This window comes from Spea bombifrons, chromosome 3 (assembly GCF_027358695.1).
Source record: "Spea bombifrons isolate aSpeBom1 chromosome 3, aSpeBom1.2.pri, whole genome shotgun sequence".
NCBI classification, from domain to species: Eukaryota; Metazoa; Chordata; class Amphibia; order Anura; family Pelobatidae; genus Spea; species Spea bombifrons.
The window spans coordinates 27,726,960-27,748,932 of NC_071089.1; the positions used below are offsets into that span (position 1 = coordinate 27,726,960).

At 38.0% G+C, this 21,973-nt stretch overlaps 1 protein-coding gene across 2 annotated transcripts; it reads right to left on the bottom strand.

The window, feature by feature from the left end:
* Positions 1 to 2,515: 2,515 nt before the first annotated feature.
* LOC128482694 (neuroblast differentiation-associated protein AHNAK-like) lies at positions 2,516 to 17,076 on the bottom strand. Of its 2 annotated transcripts, XM_053458553.1 has the most exons (7): positions 17,006 to 17,076; positions 9,698 to 9,743; positions 8,837 to 8,990; positions 7,897 to 8,063; positions 6,385 to 7,810; positions 4,115 to 6,327; positions 2,516 to 4,048 (listed from the first exon to the last, which is right to left on the bottom strand). In XM_053458553.1, the coding sequence occupies exons 2-7, from the start codon at positions 9,698 to 9,700 to the stop codon at positions 2,657 to 2,659; spliced, it is 5,355 nt and encodes a 1,784-aa protein (XP_053314528.1). In that variant the 5' UTR covers positions 9,701 to 9,743; positions 17,006 to 17,076; the 3' UTR covers positions 2,516 to 2,656. The 2 variants fall into 2 exon arrangements, with proteins under 2 accessions (XP_053314528.1, XP_053314527.1); XM_053458552.1 differs by having other exon boundaries at positions 2,516 to 6,327.
* Positions 17,077 to 21,973: the final 4,897 nt, after the last annotated feature.

Consider the following 21,973-nt stretch of genomic DNA (forward strand, 5'->3'; position numbering starts at 1 on the left):
TTATGGAAAGTATACAATTTGGAACAAATTGCAATGGGGACATATGGTATGGACAACGTTGCTTATTACAGCTTACAGTCCAGAGAATACTAAATGTGTTGTAATTGTTTTGTAATGCAATTGAAAACCAAAGCAAGACATTTCTAGGTTCCTGGTGAGTCATGTGAAAAGTTACTCCTTACCCTCATAAACCGCACTCTACCAGGAACTGTATGTTGACAATATTGCTTATGACAATTTTGGGTATTACATGCTCAATAATTACTTCTAGGACATTTGAGGATTCCATTGATCTCCTGATTGTATGGTTCATTTGTATCGTATATATCTCTGGGTCTCCATATTAGCTGCTGTCTCACAGCTACAATTCTTGGGGAAAAAAATTAACTTTGATTTACAAAACAAATGAGAAAGACAAGAAATACACATAGGAAACAAAAATGGTGAAGGCCATGCAGATAGGACTTCCGTATGACTAACTCAAAAAACACCTTAAGCCATTGTGAAGCTGGTTCTTTCTTGCATTTAGTTTGGTTTATACTTTTAGTTCTGTGTAGTCTTCTGTGACATTTGATATGAATTCTGAAGATGTGTTATAAAGATCTTTAATAAATTCTCTATATATAATCAAAAATTGAGTCTCATAATAAACCAATATCTCTTATATGTTTTGATAGGCTGTGTAGTACGAGAAAATGCAAATATAATTAACAAATATTTCTAACACTGTTTAATGGGGACAGATAACCTCTCATTAGTCTAAGGACAGATAAGTTTGACCTATAAGCTTTTCAGTTGTGAGTATTTTTTAGTTTTGAGGTTAGACGTGATCTACAGAAACTACAGAAAAGGACACCAAACCTGATTGACTGGCTGATGATCTAGGTTTTTCACAGATGTTGCAGGTATTATTATTATATAGGTGGATTCACCCCTATCCTTTGCTGATACCACTACCAGGTACGTATTATACAAGAAAACAATGCTAACCTTGACCTCTGTCTCGCATTGTCTTTGTGAATATAATGGAGATATCTAGTATGGCTATTCTCCTTTTGACTTAGATACTATTCCACTTATTGAATAAATATATCAATTTTTTTTTAAAGATTTTGAGTTTTTTTTTATTGAGGCTTTTATTGAGGAGAAAATTTGTACTAAAAATCTCCAAAACAATTACAAACCAAAATGTTAAAGCTGTGATGGATGCCTTAAACATTATTGAAAACCCACTTTTCTAGACACACTAATAATTAACTCGACAACAGAATAAATGTAAATATTTATTTATTTTAAAGAAGACGTTTCTAAGACATACAGGATACGTACAATTATTTTAGTAAAGTTATATTCTTATCCCTGTGAAGCCAAAAAGCATGATGCAAATAATAATAATAATAATAATAATAATAATAATGCAAAAATGTTATGTTTATCTCATAAGTACAATTACACTATATATAATTCAACATTTTAATTTAGCTTTTTAGCTTTTCACCCTGATATGCATCTTAGAGTTGTACCAACATGACACACGTCATCCATATAATGCTATCACAAAGTGTGACAAAATTTCAGGACAGTTGGTTTATATTCCTTGCAAAAAGAAGTGACATTAAAAAAATACAAATGTTTAATAAAAAGATATATATTTTGCCTAATTAGTATCTATAGTATCTAAACGGTTATAGCTGTTAAAACCACAAAATAAGTTTTAGTGTATGTGTTCTTTTTTTTAACCATAATAAATCTCCAAAACAACATTGGTCAACAAGGCTACCACCCAGCCACCGGAAATCAAAACCCAGGTGCATGAGCCAACTTTGCGTGTGTGTATTATGTGCATACTTGGAAACTCCACAGGCTTGGCTGCCAAGAGCTCCCCATGAGTGTGCAGTGCTAGAGACAGTGGCAGGGCTACCCCCAGTTAGACTTGAGTAGGTGCTGCGAGTGGGAGGTAGGTAGAACCTGGTAGGCGGTAAGTATGACCAAACAATAGTTCACCCGGAGACTCTGGGTGAGACTCAGCAAGTTCTTAGGTATGGACATGTGTAAATAAATAAAAAACAAGGCATATAATATAAATCAGATAAGTAAGCAGAGAATATAGATTATAGACAATCTATAAAAATCTGTCCACATGCTCGAATACATATTATTTTTGTCTGTAGGTCTCCTACAAAATATACAGTATGTTACAATGTTTATTTTCAAACGGTTATACATTATTTTCTTATTAATATATTCATTAACAGAACTTTATAATGAAAATTGCAAAACTATTAATAAGTGTCATGTACATACCTGGGAGCTTCTGGGCTCTGGCTACCCGGAGCCTTCCCTTGCGGGACGAGGCCAGGACTGCCCACTGATGTCGGTGGGCGGTCCCACTAACTCCAGTGGGCAGTTCTGCTGATGTCGGTGGCCTTCCCACTGACATCATGGGAAACACCCCCATTTAAAGGAGAAATGGGGGGGTGCTTCTCTCAGAGTTCTCCGGGTCAAACCCGGAGAGTTCCCAGGTATGGTCATGTAGAGAGCATGCACATAGGGGAGTTCTATCTTAAATGAGAAGCAAACATCTTTTAACAGTTTCTGCCTATAAAACATTTTCTGAGATGATACTGCTCAACCCTAGGAGACTCAGTGTTAAAACTTAAGACAAGTTCAACCTAGGAGGGGAAAAATCAAAGCCAACGTCGGGCAATGAGAAAGTGGAATCAGAGAAAAGAAAAGGGTACTTAGAACGTGGACTCTGGTCCATTCTGTTAGGTAAATGTCTTTCCATATTAGCATCAGGCATGTCAAAATTGGTATTTATATCTTCCCCTTTCTTTTCAGTTTGACCAGATAACGGTTCCTTCCATTCTGGGTCATTTACACTTGCAGATGGTAAGCTTACATCCAGTGCTAGGTTATCGTTTGTATAGTTTTTCAGCTGCGCGGGGGAGCTACTTCTATAACTTTGTATTTGAGGGGTGTAAACATCAACAGCTGGTAACTCTGTTTGACCAGGGAATGGTTCTTTCCTCTCTGGTGCATGCACACTTATAGACGGCTTATTTGCATCAATGTCCAGGTCATCTAATCCATCAACTTGCAGTTTTGGAGCAGACATATTGATATTACCCTTAAGCTTTGGAAGGTCTGTGTCATTGGCAGGTAACCCTGGTGATTTCACTTTTGGAGCCCTGATGTCAACAGATGGCATGTCCATTTTAAACCCAGGACCTTTTATCTGGGGTAATTTCTCAGGCTGGTCAGCCTTGCGGCCTGAAATGTTTAGAGATGGGTTTGGAATTGTAGGCAATGACATACTTCCTTCTGAGTTCTCCATGGTTATCCTTGGTGCGTTGATTTGAAGCCCAGAAACCTGATTATGACTTTCTAGTTCTGGGACTCTAACTTTCAAATCAGCATCTGGGATTGTAAATTTGGCATCTTTGGTATTAATACTTGGCATGTTTGCACTGAATTCTGGGCTCTTTATTTCAACATTGGCCCTCGGCAAAGAGGCACCTGGTGTTGTTATTCCAGCGTCATATTGTGCAGATGGTGGTCGCGATTTTCCAAAAGTAGGTAACTTAAATCTTGGCAACGTTGCCTTTTTTTCAGTTTTTTTAAGGATTTCATTTGGAGTATCAACACTCACATTAGGCATTGTAAGACTCCCCTGTGGGTTAGAACGGGTAGGCGCATCAATTTTTGGTGATTCTAATCCATCAATGTCAACATCTGGCACACCGATTTTAGGGTGGAAAATAAGCAAAGTTGGCAATTTAAATCTTGACTCTTTTACAACACTGTGGGGGAAGTTGACATCTGAGGATGTGACATGACCACTTGGCAGGTTAGATGAGGGCTTTTTAAATTTTGGTGGATTCACCTTTAGTTCAGAACCTTTCACATTTATTTGAGGAGTACTCATATCTACATCAGGAGTCTTCAATTGCCCATCCACTTCTAAATCAGGTGTTTGGACATTTGGGCCTGACATGTTGAAAGATGGCATTTTAAATTTGGGAGCATTAATCTTTGCATCTGGAACCTTAATATCCATCTTGGGTGCATTGACATCCACTTGGGGAGTCTTCAATTGCCCATCCACTTGAACGTTAATATCCATCTTGGGTGCATTAATATCCACTTGGGGAGTCTTTAATTGCCCTTCCACTTTTAGATCAGGTGTTTGGACATTTGGGCCTGACATGTTGAAAGATGGCATTTTAAATTTGGGAGCATTAATCTTTGCATCTGGAACCTTAATATCCATCTTGGGTGCATTGACATCCACTTGGGGAGTCTTCAATTGCCCATCCACTTTTAGATCAGGTGTTTGGACATTTGGGCCTGACATGTTGAAAGATGGCATTTTAAATTTGGGAGCATTAATCTTTGCATCTGGAACCTTAATATCCATCTTGGGTGCATTGACATCCACTTGGGGAGTCTTCAATTGCCCATCCACTTTTAGATCAGGTGTTTGGACATTTGGGCCTGACATGTTGAAAGATGGCATTTTAAATTTGGGAGCATTAATCTTTGCATCTGGAACGTTAATATCCATCTTGGGTGCATTAATATCCACTTGGGGAGTCTTTAATTGCCCTTCCACTTCTAGATCAGGTGTTTGGACATTTGGGCCTGACATGTTGAAAGATGGCATTTTAAATTTGGGAGCATTAATCTTTGCATCTGGAACCTTAATATCCATCTTGGGTGCATTGACATCCACTTGGGGAGTCTTCAATTGCCCATCCACTTTTAGATCAGGTGTTTGGACATTTGGGCCTGACATGTTGAAAGATGGCATTTGAAATGAAGGCATTTTAAATTTGGGAGCATTCATCTTTGCATCTGGAACGTTAATATCTACTTTGGGTGCTTTGACATCTACTTGAGGTGTCTTTAATTGCCCATCGACTTCTATATCAGGTGCTTGGACCTTTGGGCCAGACATGTTGAAAGATGGCATTTGAAACGAAGGCATTTTAAATTTGGGAGCATTCATCTTTGCATCTGGAACGTTAATATCCACTTTTGGTGCTTTGACATCCACTTGAGGAGTCTTCAATTGTCCATCAACTTCTAAATCAGGTGCTTGGACTTTTGGACCTGACATGTTAAAAGATGGCATTTGAAAGGTAGGCATTTTAAATTTCGGAGCATTCATCTTTGCATCTGGCATGTTAATATCCATTTTGGGTGCATTGACATCCACTTGGGGAGTCTTCAATTGCCCATCCACTTTTAGATCAGGTGTTTGGACATTTGGGCCTGACATGTTGAAAGATGGCATTGTAAATTTGGGAGCATTAATCTTTGCATCTGGAACCTTAATATCCATCTTGGGTGCATTGACATCCACTTGGGGAGTCTTCAATTGCCCATCCACTTTTAGATCAGGTGTTTGAACATTTGGGCCTGACATGTTGAAAGATGGCATTTGAAATGAAGGCATTTTAAATTTGGGAGCATTCATCTTTGCATCTGGAACGTTAATATCCACCTTGGGTGCATTGACCTCCATTTGAGGAGTCTTCAATTGCCCACCCACTTCTAGATCAGGTGTTTGTACATTTCCCTTTATTTGTGGGGCTGCTACATAGGGTGTATTAATATCCAGTTTTGGTCCTTTTAAATGTCCATCTATGTTTGGGAGCTCACCAGTAGCTTCAACTTTTGGGTAACCAAATGAAGGCAGTTTAAATTTTGGTGAGGTGTATTTTTTATCTGATCCTTTAATATTTATATCTGGAGTCTTTACATCAAGCTTAGGAGGTGAGACATCAATGTCATTCTTTAGCTGTGGGGACTTCAAACTTACTTCAACATCAGGCAAACCTTTCTTGGAATTGAACAGATTAAATGAGGGCATTTTAAATTTACCTTTCATTTCTGATTTTGGGACGTCAAGGTTCACATCGGGTCCTTTCATTTTTGGTACTTTTGTGTTAGCTTTTGGAAGATTGACATCCACCTCTGGACCTTTTACGTTTGGCATATTTATATATGTGTTTGGAACATCAACATTTACTTCCGGTCCTCTCAATTCTGGAATGCTTAGACCTGCTTGGGGAAGGTTAATATTTACATCTGGACCTTTAACATTGGGGCTCTTCATATCCAATTTAGGAAGATCAATATTCGCATCTATAGTTTTTAGCTTAGGAGATGTTATATCTCCCACAGGGAGGACATTCACTCCTAGCCCCTTCAGTTTCTGAATATTTACATCTGCTTTGGGAAGACCTATGTTCACATCTGGAATATCTGTCTTTGGGAGCTGCACACTGCTGTTTGGAATATTAACATAAATGTTTGGAGCTTTCAGTTTTGGAAATTGCAAATCAGTATTTGGAAGATCAACACTGACTTCTGGACTTTTCAGTTTTGGAATTTGGATATCGGCTTTAGGAAAGTCAGCATTCACTCCTGGTACTTTCACATCTGGCATCTGAATATCAGCGTCGGGGAGAGAAATACTCACATCTTTCTCTTTCAATTTTGGAAACTGCAAGTCAGCTTTAGGAAGACCAACATTTACTTCTGATGGTTTAGGCTTTTGAATCTTTAAATCAACATTGGGAATATCAACATTACCATCTAGTCCTTTTACTTTTGGAATTTTTATATCTCCTTTGGGGAGATCAACACTGACTTCTGGTCCTTTCAAATGTGGAAGCTGTAAATCAGCATTAGGTAGATCATAATTCAATTCTGGTCCTTTAAGTTTGGGAGTCTTCAAATCAACTTTGGGGAGATCAACATTCATATTAGGTCCTTTCAATTTTGGAAGCTGAAAATCAGTATTGGGAAGATCAATATTCACTTCTGGCCCTTTAAGGTTTGGCATTTTTAAACCTCCCTTGGGGAGATCTGTGCTTATTTCACGTCCTTTCAGTTTTGGAATTTGGAAATTAGCATTGGGAAGATCAACACTGGGTAGCTCAACATTCATCTCTGGTCCTTTAAGGTTGGGCATTTTTAAATCTCCTTTGGGAAGATCAATGTTTACTTCTGGTGCTTTAAATTTAGGAAGCTGCGTATTGGATTTGGGTACATTGACATTGATGTCTGGCCCTTTAAGTCTAGGAATTTCGCAATCTGATTTGGGAAGACCAATGCTAACTTCTGGTCCTTTCAATTGTGGAATCTGTAGGTCGGCTTTTGGAAGATCAACATTTACTTTGTCATCATAAGAAGACTTTTTAGACTGGAAAAACTTCATTGTGGGCACCTTCATTTTAGAGCCTTTCACATTAGTTGTGGGAATGTTCATATCACCTGATATGTTAGGCAAACAGAGTTCTACATCGGGAGCATTCAGTTTCCCATCAACCTCGTATTCAGTGTTTGGCAATTCAACACCTGCTTTCAGATTTGGTGCTTTCACATCCACATGACCATCTGAATGACTAAAGGAAGGCAACTGAACCTTTGGCCCACTATGTTTACCCGGTGAGCCATTAACACTGATCTGTGGCACACTGATTTCCAAATCTTCCATCTTCCCTTGCATTTTTGGAGCTGACATATTCACTTCAACTTTGGGACCCTGGACTTTGGGTACTACACTATTAATTTCAGCACCTTTAATGTTGACTTGTGATTCTGAAGAGGGAACATTTGATAAATCAACTGATGAAGTGTATCCTGCGAAATTCATTTTGGGGCCTTGTATGGTTTTAGATTTTAATTGGCCACTGGCTAGGTTTGGCTTGGATAAATCTTGCAAGGAAGCTGACCCCTTTAGGTACCGCCGAATCTTACTATTAAAGATGTCATCATATGTTGAATCTCTGGTTACCTGTTTTTAAAATATAAAATGTTTCAGTGTTAATTTGTATACAATTACATTATTGGTGTGGAGTAATGAAGGAAATATACACTTACCAAATTGTCTTGCTTGAGTGAAAAGGGGCTGAATTGAGGCTCCAGTGGTTCACTTTTAACATGGAGTTGAAGACCAGCTTTGTATGGCTCTGCGGCCTTTAAAATATTGAGAACCTCTTTCTTCTGCATATTGTCAAAAAAAAAGGTAGCTCCCACAAGGGTATCCCCTGGAAAAAGTTGCATATAACATGTTTAGAATTAAAAGTGATTAAATATTATATTTCTATAAAACGGCTATATTTAACTTTTGCTCAATATAATATTGTATAGCAGAACAGATTAAATGATGTCCCCAAGGAAAAATCCTGCTAGGTTGAGTAATATATGATAAGCCTACAATTGCTTTAACATTTTCTTTCTTCTTTCTGAGACACCCCTCACCAAAATGACTAAAGGAAAAGGTCTCCTCTTTGACATCTCTAAGACTTCTGGCCATCCCTTCTTCTGCGTACCCTTTATTTTTATGGTATCTGTGACACTGCTCTCTCCTGGACCTCTGAGTATACTTTTTTAACATCACCTTATCTGGCACTTGTTTTTCTTTCCTAATGCTCTCTGATATGTATTTCAGGACTCAGTTCTGGGGCATCAACTCTTCTCCACCTTCAACTCCTCCATCAGAAACAAATTGCTTTTTTGGTGCCTCTATGCTGACAACATCCTAATTTACATTTCCTTAACTGTCCTCTTGTCCTATGTTCTAACTCACCTCACCAACTACCAATAAAACTTAAAATATGGAGTCTCTGCTATATAGATCTGTAATGTCATTTAATCTATTATGTACATTGGGTCTGTTTAACACATCTACATAGTTTCCCATCCATACTGCAAGTGTCATACAACATAGAAAACATCTGCAGTGGCAGAAAAGGACGTGTCAATGATGCTTTATTAGTTTATTCCATTCATCTTTTCAATACCATAGGTGAAAACATACCTTCTTTAAGTCCCAAATTACCACCAACTGGATCATCTTCATTAATCCCAGAAACAACAACATTGCCATTGTCATCATCCAGCGACAAAAGATCAGAAATGCTCCCAGAGCGTCCACTAAGAAAAACCTTATTGCTGCTATCCGAAATGTTACTCTAAAGTGGGAGACATTGAGAAATTAATATTTCAAACACACTTGCACATTTCAGAACCATTGAAACTTTTGAAAAAATGTTCTTTCATTAATGGATGTCTCCAATGTGCTATTTTTATGCGCAGTCATGAAATTAATTTCAACAATGACAAGTATGTTTGGATGTGGGTAGTCACTTGTTTTTTTTTTCATGAGTCTTAGCTCATGACGCTCATAACTAACCTGGTGTCTAATCAGAAAGCAATCAATTAGATTTGATTCTTGAAAAGTAGCTTGTAATTAAAACAATCTAAACTTAATTTTTGGGTATTGTTCTATTAATTCTATATGGAATGGAGGCTACATTTTAGAAAACAGGTTATGTAGAACAACAAAGTCCTAGTTATAGGTAGGCTGTAGGTGGACATTGCTATGCTAGTGTCTATTGAACAAACTATAATCACATTACTAATGGCTATAAGTCATGTAAATCACTAGAACCTATTTTGACTTACTCCTTTCTCCTGTATAGGACCAATTTAATTGTTACTTTGAAGGATGGCTGGAGTGAAGTTTACTTTGGATATGATAAAAATAATGATATAATGCAATGACCACCACAAATCTGGCTTAGATCAATCATTCTCCTAATTTTACTTAGTTGTCAAAGTGTGAACATTTGCTGGCAATTTGATAAACGGCAATTGTTTTGTTGTACCATTGACTCACCATTTTGTCTGCGATCTCAGAATTTCATGGATATTTTCTTACATGCCTACAAAACAACAACATAGAAATGAAGTCCCATGTAAGCATGTCTTTTATACACTTTCTTAAGAGACATAAATGTAGATCACCTAGTCTTTTTACAATATATCACACAAGGATCACCTTTGTCTTTTTTTATTTCATGTTTTACAAACCATATATGAGCCTCACAATTGTTAGCTTGCAAGAAAGGCTTTCACTCGTTCCACAAGGCAATAAAGGCTACTGTATGTAGTAGGCAGTATGTCCACAGAATAAAGATTGGTTACAGCTCAAACCTCGTACTCTTCTTACTCCTCCTGACCCTCCCTTATGTAACCCGGGCATGGACTCCATCTTACCAAAGGACAGCTGCTGTGGGTTCCTACAGTAACCCTGGGCATTGATCAGCTTCCCTTTTGTCTATCATTAAAGATGGCCCAGCTATAACCTACTTGTTCTGTTAAGGAATCTTTTCTCAGATTAACCTTCCATTTTCCCAACTTCAAATTATCCTTACATTTTATACATAGTATCAGATCTGGAGAGGTCTAAACTACATGATTCAGACATGGAAACCAAGGAAACAGTTCCCTTTGGAACAAGGAATTCTTTAAGAAATGCATCATATTGATCCTTGTCTTATGATAAGTACCATTAGAACTCTTGGAAAACGCCTTAATAAAATCCCTAAGTAAGTAAAAGTTCTAACTACCCCTCCCAAAGTAGAATCTATCCATAATTTCTCTTCAGACAAAAATCCATCTTTCTGTATAGACTTGAATCCTAAAATATTAAGAGATTGTTTTGTGCTTTATGGGTAAAAGGATTTATGATCCTTTATTTATTTTATGATCTAATTTTATCAAGTCTGATGTTGTTGGCTTGCTGACTTGGGTAATTATGTGGTCATGGCTAGCAATAGTTTCCACTATGCCTGAACTGATCATTAGGTTCTCCACACAACTGCCTATGGGCTTCTGTGCTGGTGTCTGTTTTGCAACTGAACATTAGCAATAGGCTTTGATCCATACTTCGCAATACTCCCTCTTGAAAAAGAACAGACCAAACCCATCTTTCTCTCTTTCCTCTTTGGCCATGTTGGAAGGTACGCTGATTTATTTATTTAGGTTCTGATATGGAGGCTTCACATGATTCTGCAGCTGACTTTAAATTCCAAGCTCTTGTAGTTTTAAGCCTGATTAGAAAAATAAGTATTTGTTTTGGCTGACATGTTTTCAGTTGTCTATCCGGTTGGTGATTTTGACAACACAGTTTTCTGTATATTTTGTAGGCAGGTATACACCTCACCTTTAGGACATTTCTGCATTTAGTTACATGCTCACTGCAAACAGAGCCCTGATCCACTAATCTGAAGACCAAAACAATGTGAACGTTCCACATTCCTGCAGTTCTTAAATGTCATGTACCTTGTAATAGCAAATGCTTTCGTTAGTTTTGCATAAACAGAAAAGAGTAATGCAGTCACAATTTTTTTTAACCCTCATAGTCAAGTATCTGGCTGCTCTTTGTACTGTGAAGTACATAGATAGACAATTGTACCGCAAGGTACAGGGATCTATGAGAACTCATCTAAAATTACCACGCAATAAAGAAAATAGAAAAAGGGTTAAACCTTATGTTTAGCAATCAATTAAGGAAATGACAAAACATGGGAATGAATATGGCTTGATTCAACGTAGGTTTGGAGACTGTGCAACAAGGGGAAAAAAGTACAAGAGGGCACAACTGCCCCTATAAATTGTGTAAAGACATCCTATAGATGTTTCACAGGGAAATACACCAGCTTTGTTGGGGGAGTGATTGGTAAAAAAAGGCCCATTACAGTATATTTCCCTAGTTATCGGGTCTAGGTCATGCCCCAATTAGGTATTGTCATTTAGGGGTTAGGTAGAAGATAAATGTATCTTCCATGGGGTGAGAGAAGCAACTGCCCCGAGCAATGTAAAGTGAGAGACACACTTTAGCTGCCCAGTGGCATTTCTCCTGTCACTCCTTCCGCTTCTGGAAACAGATGTGATGTGAGCGCAGGGTGAGACAATCACCCCAAAAACCACTTCATTCACATTAAACACTCGCCATATACACACCCTTAAGTGTTATGTTCCTGTAAAAGTTTTTGTCTATAACAAACCTGTAGCTAAACAACTGACGCTGTGCATTACTGACCAAAAGGATAAGTATCTCAACCCCATCCTATTTCATATAACCGGTTTGTTATGGAATTCAACTAAATATAAACAAGATGTTTATAGATGATAACGCTCAACCTGCTGAATTTCAAACTTATGAAGCTTGGCTAAGGGCTGGAAACTTTTAGACATAGTTTGGTGACTGCTACAATACGAAAATATACAACTTTATCATGGCATCATTTTAAAGATACTTGCGTAATTGTTTACAATAATTTCTTAGAAAAGATTTAATTTTGTTTTAATGCATAGACTGAAATGGTTCTGCATTTGTATTACATCACTAGGTATTCTTTTAAAGAATATACTTGTCCAGGATTCTCGTTGATATATATATATAAATATAATAGAGGTGGGCGAGATGACCACAAGCCATGTTAGTTAAAGTTCTTAGAGAACTCTGAAACGCTCAGGAAGACCAATTGATGGAAGAAGAGAAAGTGCTCTAATTGCCTCCACCTTTAAACTTGTCCCTTGAACATTCCTTTTTAATGATCTAGACCAGGCACTGTTAAGACAATCAGTTGAGAACTTCAGCACACCATTGTTTTATTCTGGGAACCAGGAACTTAACTTCCATGGGACAAGAGGAGCAGTTGCACGAGGGACTGCAAGGTGACGGGTGAGCTTGAGCAGCCTGGCAGCAATGATCCTAATCATCCATCTACTTCCCGAAGTGGATGCATGGGATGGGAACTCCAACCTTTCAGCAGGTGTCAACAGCCCTAGGTATGGTGCTTCTGGAACCTCCAGAACAAAACAACTACAAATGAATTGTTTTCTTCAACTGAATTTGACATTTGGGAGGGTCATATGAGACACAAAGCATTTGTCTGAATGTTTATGTTGAGCATACATTATGTTTTTGTTTGCTTAGCTTAGTATATATCATGCATATACAACATAAAACAATCCGGAGTGCTGGAGTTTAAGCTACAGGCTCTATGGGTACAGTAAGTCATTCTGAACGCATTTTAATTACAGACAGTGACTGACACATTGGTCCAGCATTTAGTAAATCTGTTTTGTTTATGAAGCACCATGGAATCAGTCACAAACTCAAATCTGTATTGTATACCACATTGGAGCCAGAATTCAGTCCAGAGGGTCAGCAACAAGAAGAATCAGAGAACTCAACTTCATATAACGGGATTGTTTTTTTTTATTTTGGGTGATGTATAATTACAAAGCACATACTTTATCATTTTATGTTTTCCTTAATTTTAATACTGCACTCAAAGAGTCCTAAAAGTAATTGATAAAAAATTAACACTGGAGGAATGTAATAAGGTGGAAACAATTAAAGAGAAAAAGTGTTTTTATGCTGGTGAGGAAAAGGCAACCTACACATTTATGAGTGATATGCATAAAAAATTACTGCAGTTTTTCTGAAGTAATACTGCTATTTTTTGGACATGAAAAAACTGCAATACTGCACTTTTACTGCAGTATTACTGCACATTTACTGCAGTTTTACTGCATTTGTACTTCACTGTACTGCAGTTATTTTTGTACGGAAGTACAAATGCAATAAAGCTGCAGTACATTGAAGTACAACTGTAGGTTTGCAATATAAAAAAAAAGTGCGGTAAATGTGCAGTAAAACAGCAGTACAGTGAAGTACAAATGCAGTAAAACTGCAGTAAATGTGCAGTAATACTGCAGCAAAAGTGCAGTACTGCAGTTTTTTCATGTCCAAAAAATAGCAGTATTACTTCAGAAAAACTGCAGTAATTTTTCGTAAGGGATTGGTATGGATGTGGCTTTATCAGCCACCAACCTATGTCTGAGGTGCCAGATGACCAGTCATATTTTTATAGGAGCAGTATATTTTTTTTTACTTTCCTAAAAATACAAGTTGCCCCCAGCTGCTTAGAAGGTGGGCATTAGCAGTTGGAAAACTAAAGATGTGGTGTTTCTCACTAAAGCATCACTTATTTAATTGAAAGGTATCAGAGTTCCAGACTCTGCTATGAATTAATGAATCCTATTGTATTGGGTCAACAAAGAAAATTATTTATAGTTACAAGGATTTTCCTTAATTATGGATTGTTGAAAGGACAGACAATTGGAACGTAGGAAAGGCAGCATTATTTTAGGTACCACACCATATCTTAAATTGGAGGTAATGCATGGGTTACTAATTATGTGATTATCCCTCCCATCGTGTAGGTAAACAGCATTCTGACACCCATACACACGCACAGACACAAACACATTGACGCAAGCACATACCTTTGTAATATTTTACACAAAAGCCATTGTTTGGATGGATATAAGTAAAGTTTTCACTTCTAACAGGCAAGTTTTTTTTTTTGGTTTTAACGTTGGAAACGTTGCTCCTGTGATCCTATAATACTATAAGGGGAGGACTGGCACCATCAGGCCCAGAGGGAAACCCAGTCACGTAGCCCATTAACACAGCAGATCGGAATATGTCTGGGATACAGAAGCATGGAAAGGATCCAGACATGGTGTAATTACTGCACACAATCTTATTTAATTATACTTTTGTGAAGTACAGCCAAAATACACAATTTATAGTGATATATAAAGAAATGATTCAGTATATTATCTGACACCTTCAAAACCAAGTCTTCAATAACTCATTTATTGCCCAAGCATTTGGCACCCAGAGTTTAAAAGTCCAGCTTGCGTGACAACATTCTTTCCCTTTCTATTCCTACCCTTTAACTCACCTTTCAGTCTCAGCAGTCATTGCCCAATTCTACATATAACCTGTTCACTTCCCAGCCCTTATCACTGCATAGATAGCATAGATAGCATACTTCACTCCTGAGTAATGTTGCTTCTCTATGTCAAAAATCTGATCGGTATCTCAAATAGGACAGTTTATTTAATTCAATTATTCTGTAACCTATTAGTCTCACGATTGTAAGCTTTCGAGCAGGGCTCTCTCTACCTAATGTTTCGGTTTGTCTTAGTCTGTCAATTCTCGTCTTCTCATACCCCTTGAATTTATGTATTGTATTAAGTGCTGCGTAAACTGTTGGCGTCATATAAATAAAAGCTAATAATGATAATTATAACAGCTCCTCATTGCACAAATACTTGCGTCTGGCCACACATTTTGGAAAACCGTAGGACTCCAATCCCTATACTCTGAGTCATTAGCATAACTATATAATATTAGCATATAATATTTAAGCATATTTAAGCAGTTGGGTTAAAGGTGAATAATCATGAAACAGCTTTTTACATCATGAAACAGTTATATATAATAGTGCATTTTTTCCAATGCTTTGTTATAATAATTATTACTATTTATTAAGCTTGAAATATATACGTTTATCTCTGTCGCAAGCTCATTGTATGTAGGCTTTGACATTAGATATGTTCCAATTTAAGGGTCTTGGTAGAAGGAAGCCCCCTCAGGGACATTTACAGTGTTTTAAAACTGAGTGCTGCATTTTTTACATTGCAAAGTATTAAAAAAGCATGCAGGCATCTTTACCCATCTACTTTTTATATGATGAAGCAATTTTTTCATCGCTATTATCCTTTTTGGTATCGCTTGTACAGAGGCCTACTTTTCATAAGACAGACTAGGCATGTGCCTAGAACACCATTCTTTTAAAGGGCTCAGCAGGGGCCAAAGTTGGACTAATGGTGACCCCAAACTACCTTGGAGAATATGCCATTCACTGTCTATTTTTGCTCATACATTATTGATTTTGCACCCATTCTGTAAGGCCTTATTTCGGAATATTGGTGAGTAGGTCGCCTAGGACTACCTCTATACTTAAAGAATATTTCATGTTTAGAGGAACACAGGATATTTTCTGGACAAAAGCCTTCTCTCAGTAGTAAAGGTGGTTGTTCCGTATTCTCAGATGAGTACATTTCATGCATTTTTACCAGCAATTGCTTTTTTTTTTAAAATTATCTCAACTATTTAGATTCCCCGCTCTAATAATTTGCTTATAACAAACTCTCTTCAAACTCTGCTTTAAACTCCATTCTAGAAGAACACAATTAGCAAATGTTCTGATTAACTAGTAATTAAAAAAGACTTATTTAAACGAACCAATGAGATCCCTGACTACGTGAACATACTGCACCCACTCTGTTGCCAAGTTTATGTTATATAATATTTATATTAAGCTGCGCTAGCATCATAATTGCGTGTTGCTTCATCACATCCAGACTCACAAACACCTTAAGTAAATGGGTATTTTCTAAAATTAGAAGCAGTATACATCTATATATTAATCACTGCCCATGTTTACAAAAATGATTCAGTTTTACAAGCATATCTTCACCACTCATGACATAACCAACTCCATATTATTACGGTATTATTATTACTATTGGAAGCTTTGGGTGGGGTATATCATCTACATTGACCCATCAAACAATCATTAAGGTGCCATTTGGAGAAGATCCCCAACTGTGAATGTTTATTCTCCCTAAGGGAACTAAATTGTGACAAAATCCTACCAAATCATCCTTATTTCAACACATGTACCATAAAATAAAAAGGATAGCGATAACTCTTAGCTGGATGCTTGTATTTTGCTATTAAAATGTCACATTAAGGAAACACGGTCTCAAATGGAATCCCATAATTATACAATCTGTAAAGCAGTCATACACCCTCAGTTGTGATATGATGTCATTAAACTCAGTCTTTGTTGATGTATACTATCTATATATATCTATTTATCTATCTATCTATCTATCTATCTATCTATCTATTTAATAAATATATAATAAAAATATACCAGTCTTAAAGGTCTTGGTGCACAAATTCACGCTTTTAAACAAATGACATAATTTACCAATGATTTCAAAATATGGTATGTATTATCATGTCTTTGGGCTCTTTTTGTTCAAAATTTACACTGTATATATAAATACCGGTCAATGTTTCAGTTCCCCTTCCCGGGAACAAGTAATATATTTTAGGGTTTTTTTTGTTAGACTTATGCCTATACACTTTCAAAACAACCCTACATATACAATTTAGATAACAGGTGCACAGAGAGATGAAGATACAGGGCATATGTATGTAATGCATTCATGGTAGAATTGGCTTTGCGGATAGCTCTCTTACCTTTTGAAGATGCCCAAGGTGAAGTATTCTTGTCTTCTGACACTTGGGAAGTGAGCCCCTGTCACTTGTTACAAATGTTACTATACAAACTAGTCACGCAGGCTGAACTATGCTGGGCGGTCACATTTTATGAAAGGGATGGGCGCAGTAAGTATGAAGACAGGTCCCCATTAAATGACATCACCGGGACATGCATACAAAAAGATGCTCACGTTGAAACTGTGCGAGGTACTTGGGAGTATTCCTCAAAAAAAGATGGACAACTCCCTGCTTCACTGAACAGGCCAATCTGTCTCTACTTTGAGAAAGCAGTTTGTGAAACGGCGTGAAAATTACAACATTCAGTGGAGGATTTGCCAGCATCTTATTGCTTAAGTAACATGTGCAGATAAAGATGCAGGCCTATGCATAGTGTTAGCAATAATGACTATTTTTACTTTATAGATCCCCACAAATTAGAGTTTATCATGTGGTTTGTAGAGGGAAATTCTAGATGTTACAGATTCTACTAGCAGAAGCTTTTTTTCCTGTATATTTTACTTGTAACTTCATGGAAGGGATGAGGAATTGTGGCAGAATTTGCACCGTCTATACAAAGATAAATGTGGCAAATGGATGTTCACGATGCCGCTGTATGCTGCTGCTGATCCGCCTTCGGGGCTCTGCAACGATAAATACGAAACAAAAGCAACAACCTCCATCACTCGATAATTGGTGGTAATCTCTGGTATGCGCCAGTTATCACATTGGTTTTAATCTGAAGAGAGCCGCCATTTTGGAGTTGCTTGGTTGCATGTGGATGTTCCCTGTATCCACAGAGAGTGTGAGAAGAAAGGGGGAACCAACGATCATTCCGTCCACTGTGTCTGCTGTCCCGGGGGCTTTACTATCTAGTAATATGGAAAAATATAAAAAATATATAAATATAAAATGTCATGTGGCCACTACTCATTCTTCACCACCATTATCAAACACCACCACATAATAAAATCCGCCCCTAAATAGCCTCCAAAAATGATATAGAAAATAGTATAGCTGCTAGATGGTTGGATAACAAATAATCATTGCCTGATTGTTTTATATTCTGTAATTGAGTGCGTAGTGGTTACATTTTTAGTATTATGTAGATTTCACGTTACAAGATTATGTAAGGGTCAGAAACCATTTAAAATAACAGTTTACGCTGCTTCACAACCATAGTCTTGGGTCTGTTGTATCTATAAACATTTCACAGCAGTTGAATAATAAATATGGCATTCTAATAAAAATTGATGACCTAATGCAGTTTATAGGGAATTTAGTGCTAAGAACTGTAAAACAAGCTTTTACTAAGTTTATACTTTATACTTTAAAACCTGAGGTATATTCCTCACATTTCAGAGACCCAAAAGTTAATTAGAGGAGAACCGTAACCTCTCTACAGGAATTAAGCAGGACAACTTTCTCGAGAACGTGCAACAAAACCAGAAAGCTGTTTTGATAAAGATCTTGGAATGTATATTATGTTTTTTTTTTAACACTTCCGAGGAAAACATGACATTCTTTACAACTGAATGTTTTGCTATCAAAAACTGGTACTGTGCAACTCCTGAACATATAAACATACAGTATCTCACAAAAGTATTTTTGTAAAAAATTTTTTATTATATCTTCATGTGACAACACTGAACAATGCTACAATGTAAAGTAGTGAGCGTACAGCCTGTATAACAGTGTAAATGTGCTGTCCCCTCAAAATAACTCCCCACACAACCATTAATGTCTAAACCTTGGCAACAAAAGTGAGTACACCCCTAAGTAGAAATGTCCAAATTGGGACCAAAGTGTCAATATTTTGTGTGGCCACCATTATTTTCCAGCACTGCCTTAACCCTCTTTGGCATGGAGATGTCAGAGACCTTGCGCTCCCTCACCTTTCATTTGAGAATGCCCCACAGATGCTCAATAGGGGTTAAGGTCTGGAGACATGCTTGGCCAGTCCATCACCTTTACCCTCAGCTTCTTTAGCAAGGCAGTGGTCGTCTTGGAGGTGTGTTTGGGGTCGTTATCATGTTGGAATACTGCCCTGCAGCCCAGTCTCCAAAGGGAAGGGATCATGCTCTGCTTCAGTATGTCACAGTACATGTTGGCATTCATGGTTCCCTCAATGAACTGTAGCTCCCCAGTGCCGGCAGCACTCATGCAGGCCCAGACCATGACACTCCCACCACCATGCTTGACTGTAGGCAAGACACACTTGTCTTTGTACTCCTCACCTGGTTGCCGCCACACACACAAGTTTATCTTGGTCTCATCAGACCACGGGACATGGTTCCAGTAATCCATGTCCTTAGTCAGCTTGTCTTCAGCAAACTCTTTGCGGGCTTTCTTGTGCATCATCTTTAGAAGAGGCTTCCTTCTGGGATGACCAGTTTAATGCAGTGTGCTGCGTATGGTCTGAGCACTGACAGGCTGACCCCCCACCCCTTCAACCTCTGCAGCAATGCTGGAAGCACTCATATGTCTATTTGCCAAAGACAACCTCTGGATATGACGCTGAGCGTGTGCACTCAATTTCCTTGGTCGACCATGGTTTTGTTCATCCTACCATTAAATGAATGGAAAGGTTTTCTTGTACTTTGGATGTGACGTGTACATTTTTGTCATCTTGTTGATGTTTGGTAAAGGCTAATAGTTTATAGTGAAAAGAACAGATTTTTAGAACAGGGCAGGTATCACCTTTGTAAAGATAAGTGACCTCTTTGGCCTTTTGGAATGTTTGGAATTATGCAGCCGTGTCCTGCTATGTCATATTAAATACAATACTCCAGGGCTGTTAAAAGGGTTACTGGTAGGTCAGGTTTTAAAGACGACACATTCTAGGACATATAGCTTAGTGGTCAGTACAGCAAAGTTAATTACATAGAAACATTGGATTTGACTGCGCATGAGAACCGTTCTATCAATCTAGTCTGCACTTTTTCCTGCTGTTAAAATCTTAAACCTTAATATTTGGTCCTTAGGGCTTGTCTTATATTAAGGAGAGCCGTATGTTCATTTCATGTGTGTATAAATTCCCTCATTGTATTATTAAACATTATAACTTGTGCTAAGATGCTGTTCCACTTATATAGCAACCTCTCAGTAATCCTTTGACCCCACTACCTCTTGTCCCAGTGTTTGCCTCCCTTTATGTACTTGAATGTCTCTATCATGTTCCCTCTCTCTTCTTTTCTTTGGTATTCATTTGTATTGAGATCCTGTGGTCTGTCCTGCAAACCGTTAAGGCATTTTCTGTGAACACTCTGTAGAATGTCTGTCTCCTCCTGGAGAAGCAGTCTCTACACAAAATTCTACATCCAGCACAATACACAATTCAGCTGGAAGTTACACCCTGGGAATCATATTTAAGGGGACAGGGAGGGAACCATAGATGAAGCTAAGGGGCCATCATACAAAGCGAGTATTTATTCCCAGGCATGAAATTTATAAAAGCTAACAAAATGTCCACACATGACTAAGCATCCATCATAAGAGACAGTAGAAAAAAAAGTCTTTGTATCTATGATGAGAGCGAAATACTGCTTCTGTCCTTGTATTATTATACTGATAATATCAATACAAATAATATACGTTATGGTGGGGAAAAACCCCTCCACTCACAATTAAGAAATAGAAGATGCATGATCTCTATAAAATAGGGTGACCATTATCTAGCTGCTCTTCTAACCACCTTCCTCTACAGAATAGCTATTTGAAATGTTGGGTGGTAAGCTTGTGGTCCACTCTACCAGGACCAGTGGCGTATTTTGGCCTAGTCCGACTAGGTGGCAGGTGCAGGAGATGGCAGTTCATCTGCCATATAACAGGGGTCCAATTGCCCTCTTGGGGGCTCCGCTGTTCCATTAGCCAGTTAACAGGGAGATCACTGATCTGTCCCATTAACACTAAGTAGGACTATGTCATGTTGGACATCAAATTCTAACACTCAGCAGTAAGGACGGCACTGCGTAGAGGAATGCCTTGGGTTAGGCTTAGGACATTGCCAAAAGTAAATATGTCAATGACCAGCAGCTATATGTTTCAGGTCATGTATACCTACACACACCTGAAAATTTCTCAGGTATGCTTACACAGAAGCTGTCCCCTCCTTCTCTATACAGAAGTTGGGAGAGGTGTCGTTTGATCCAGAGTTCTTATTCCAGTCTCATAGTCTTAGAATCAGCAAGCGGATCACAAGCTCACACAGTTACTGTACAGTAGGCTGACTCATCCAGCCACATATATGCCTGAAGAAAAGACCTAGATAGTCTTGAAAGCTTACAATCCATTATACGTCAGTTCGCCAATAAAGGTATCATCTTTACCAAATTTGCTCTCTCTTTCTACAGCTAACACCGTACAACTGTATACCTGTAATGGAAACGTCGGCCTAGGTGATTCAGTGTGATTTCATTTTGAATACCTCTTCTAAAGGGAGTGTCTGGTTATAATGGTCTTTCTAAGAATGCGTGACATCCTTGTGGCAGAAGTTGAAATAATTAGCATATCTTTAGCGTGACACTGGAAGCTGGACTTGTGAACTTCAGTATGTAATATCTCTGACGTTAAGCCAGACATATCTCTTTTCCCAAGATTTTTATTATTATTATTATTATTATCACCTATTAGGTTATCGCTCACCTACTGTTTTGCTATATCTTTATAAACCCAAATGTATCTCTCTATCATTTAGTGTAGCTATAAAAATGATACCGTGTTTGTCAGAATAAGTAGCCCTTTCGATTAACACAAACAACAAATGGTGTTCAGCAACATCCCACAAGCATATCTCCCATGTGTCCTGGGTTTTGCAGGACAGTCGTGCTTTTTGGTAACTGTCTCTCTGTCCCATTCTCATGCTTTAGCAGGCAGTGGGGATCAAAAGGTGGTTGAGGAGATCCTCTGATTCCCCCTGACTTGGCCGAAAAGCTGTAAAATCAACAGAGC

What these genes read in the sequence shown, in the direction of transcription:
- LOC128482694 (XM_053458552.1), bottom strand. An exon ending in TAATTTGGGACTTAAAGAAG is followed by an intron (nt 8,064 to 8,836) that starts GTATGTTTTCAC and finishes AACTTTTTCCAG; the next exon opens with GGGATACCCTTGTGGGAGCT. An exon ending in CACTCAAGCAAGACAATTTG is followed by an intron (nt 7,811 to 7,896) that starts GTAAGTGTATAT and finishes TTTTAAAAACAG; the next exon opens with GTAACCAGAGATTCAACATA.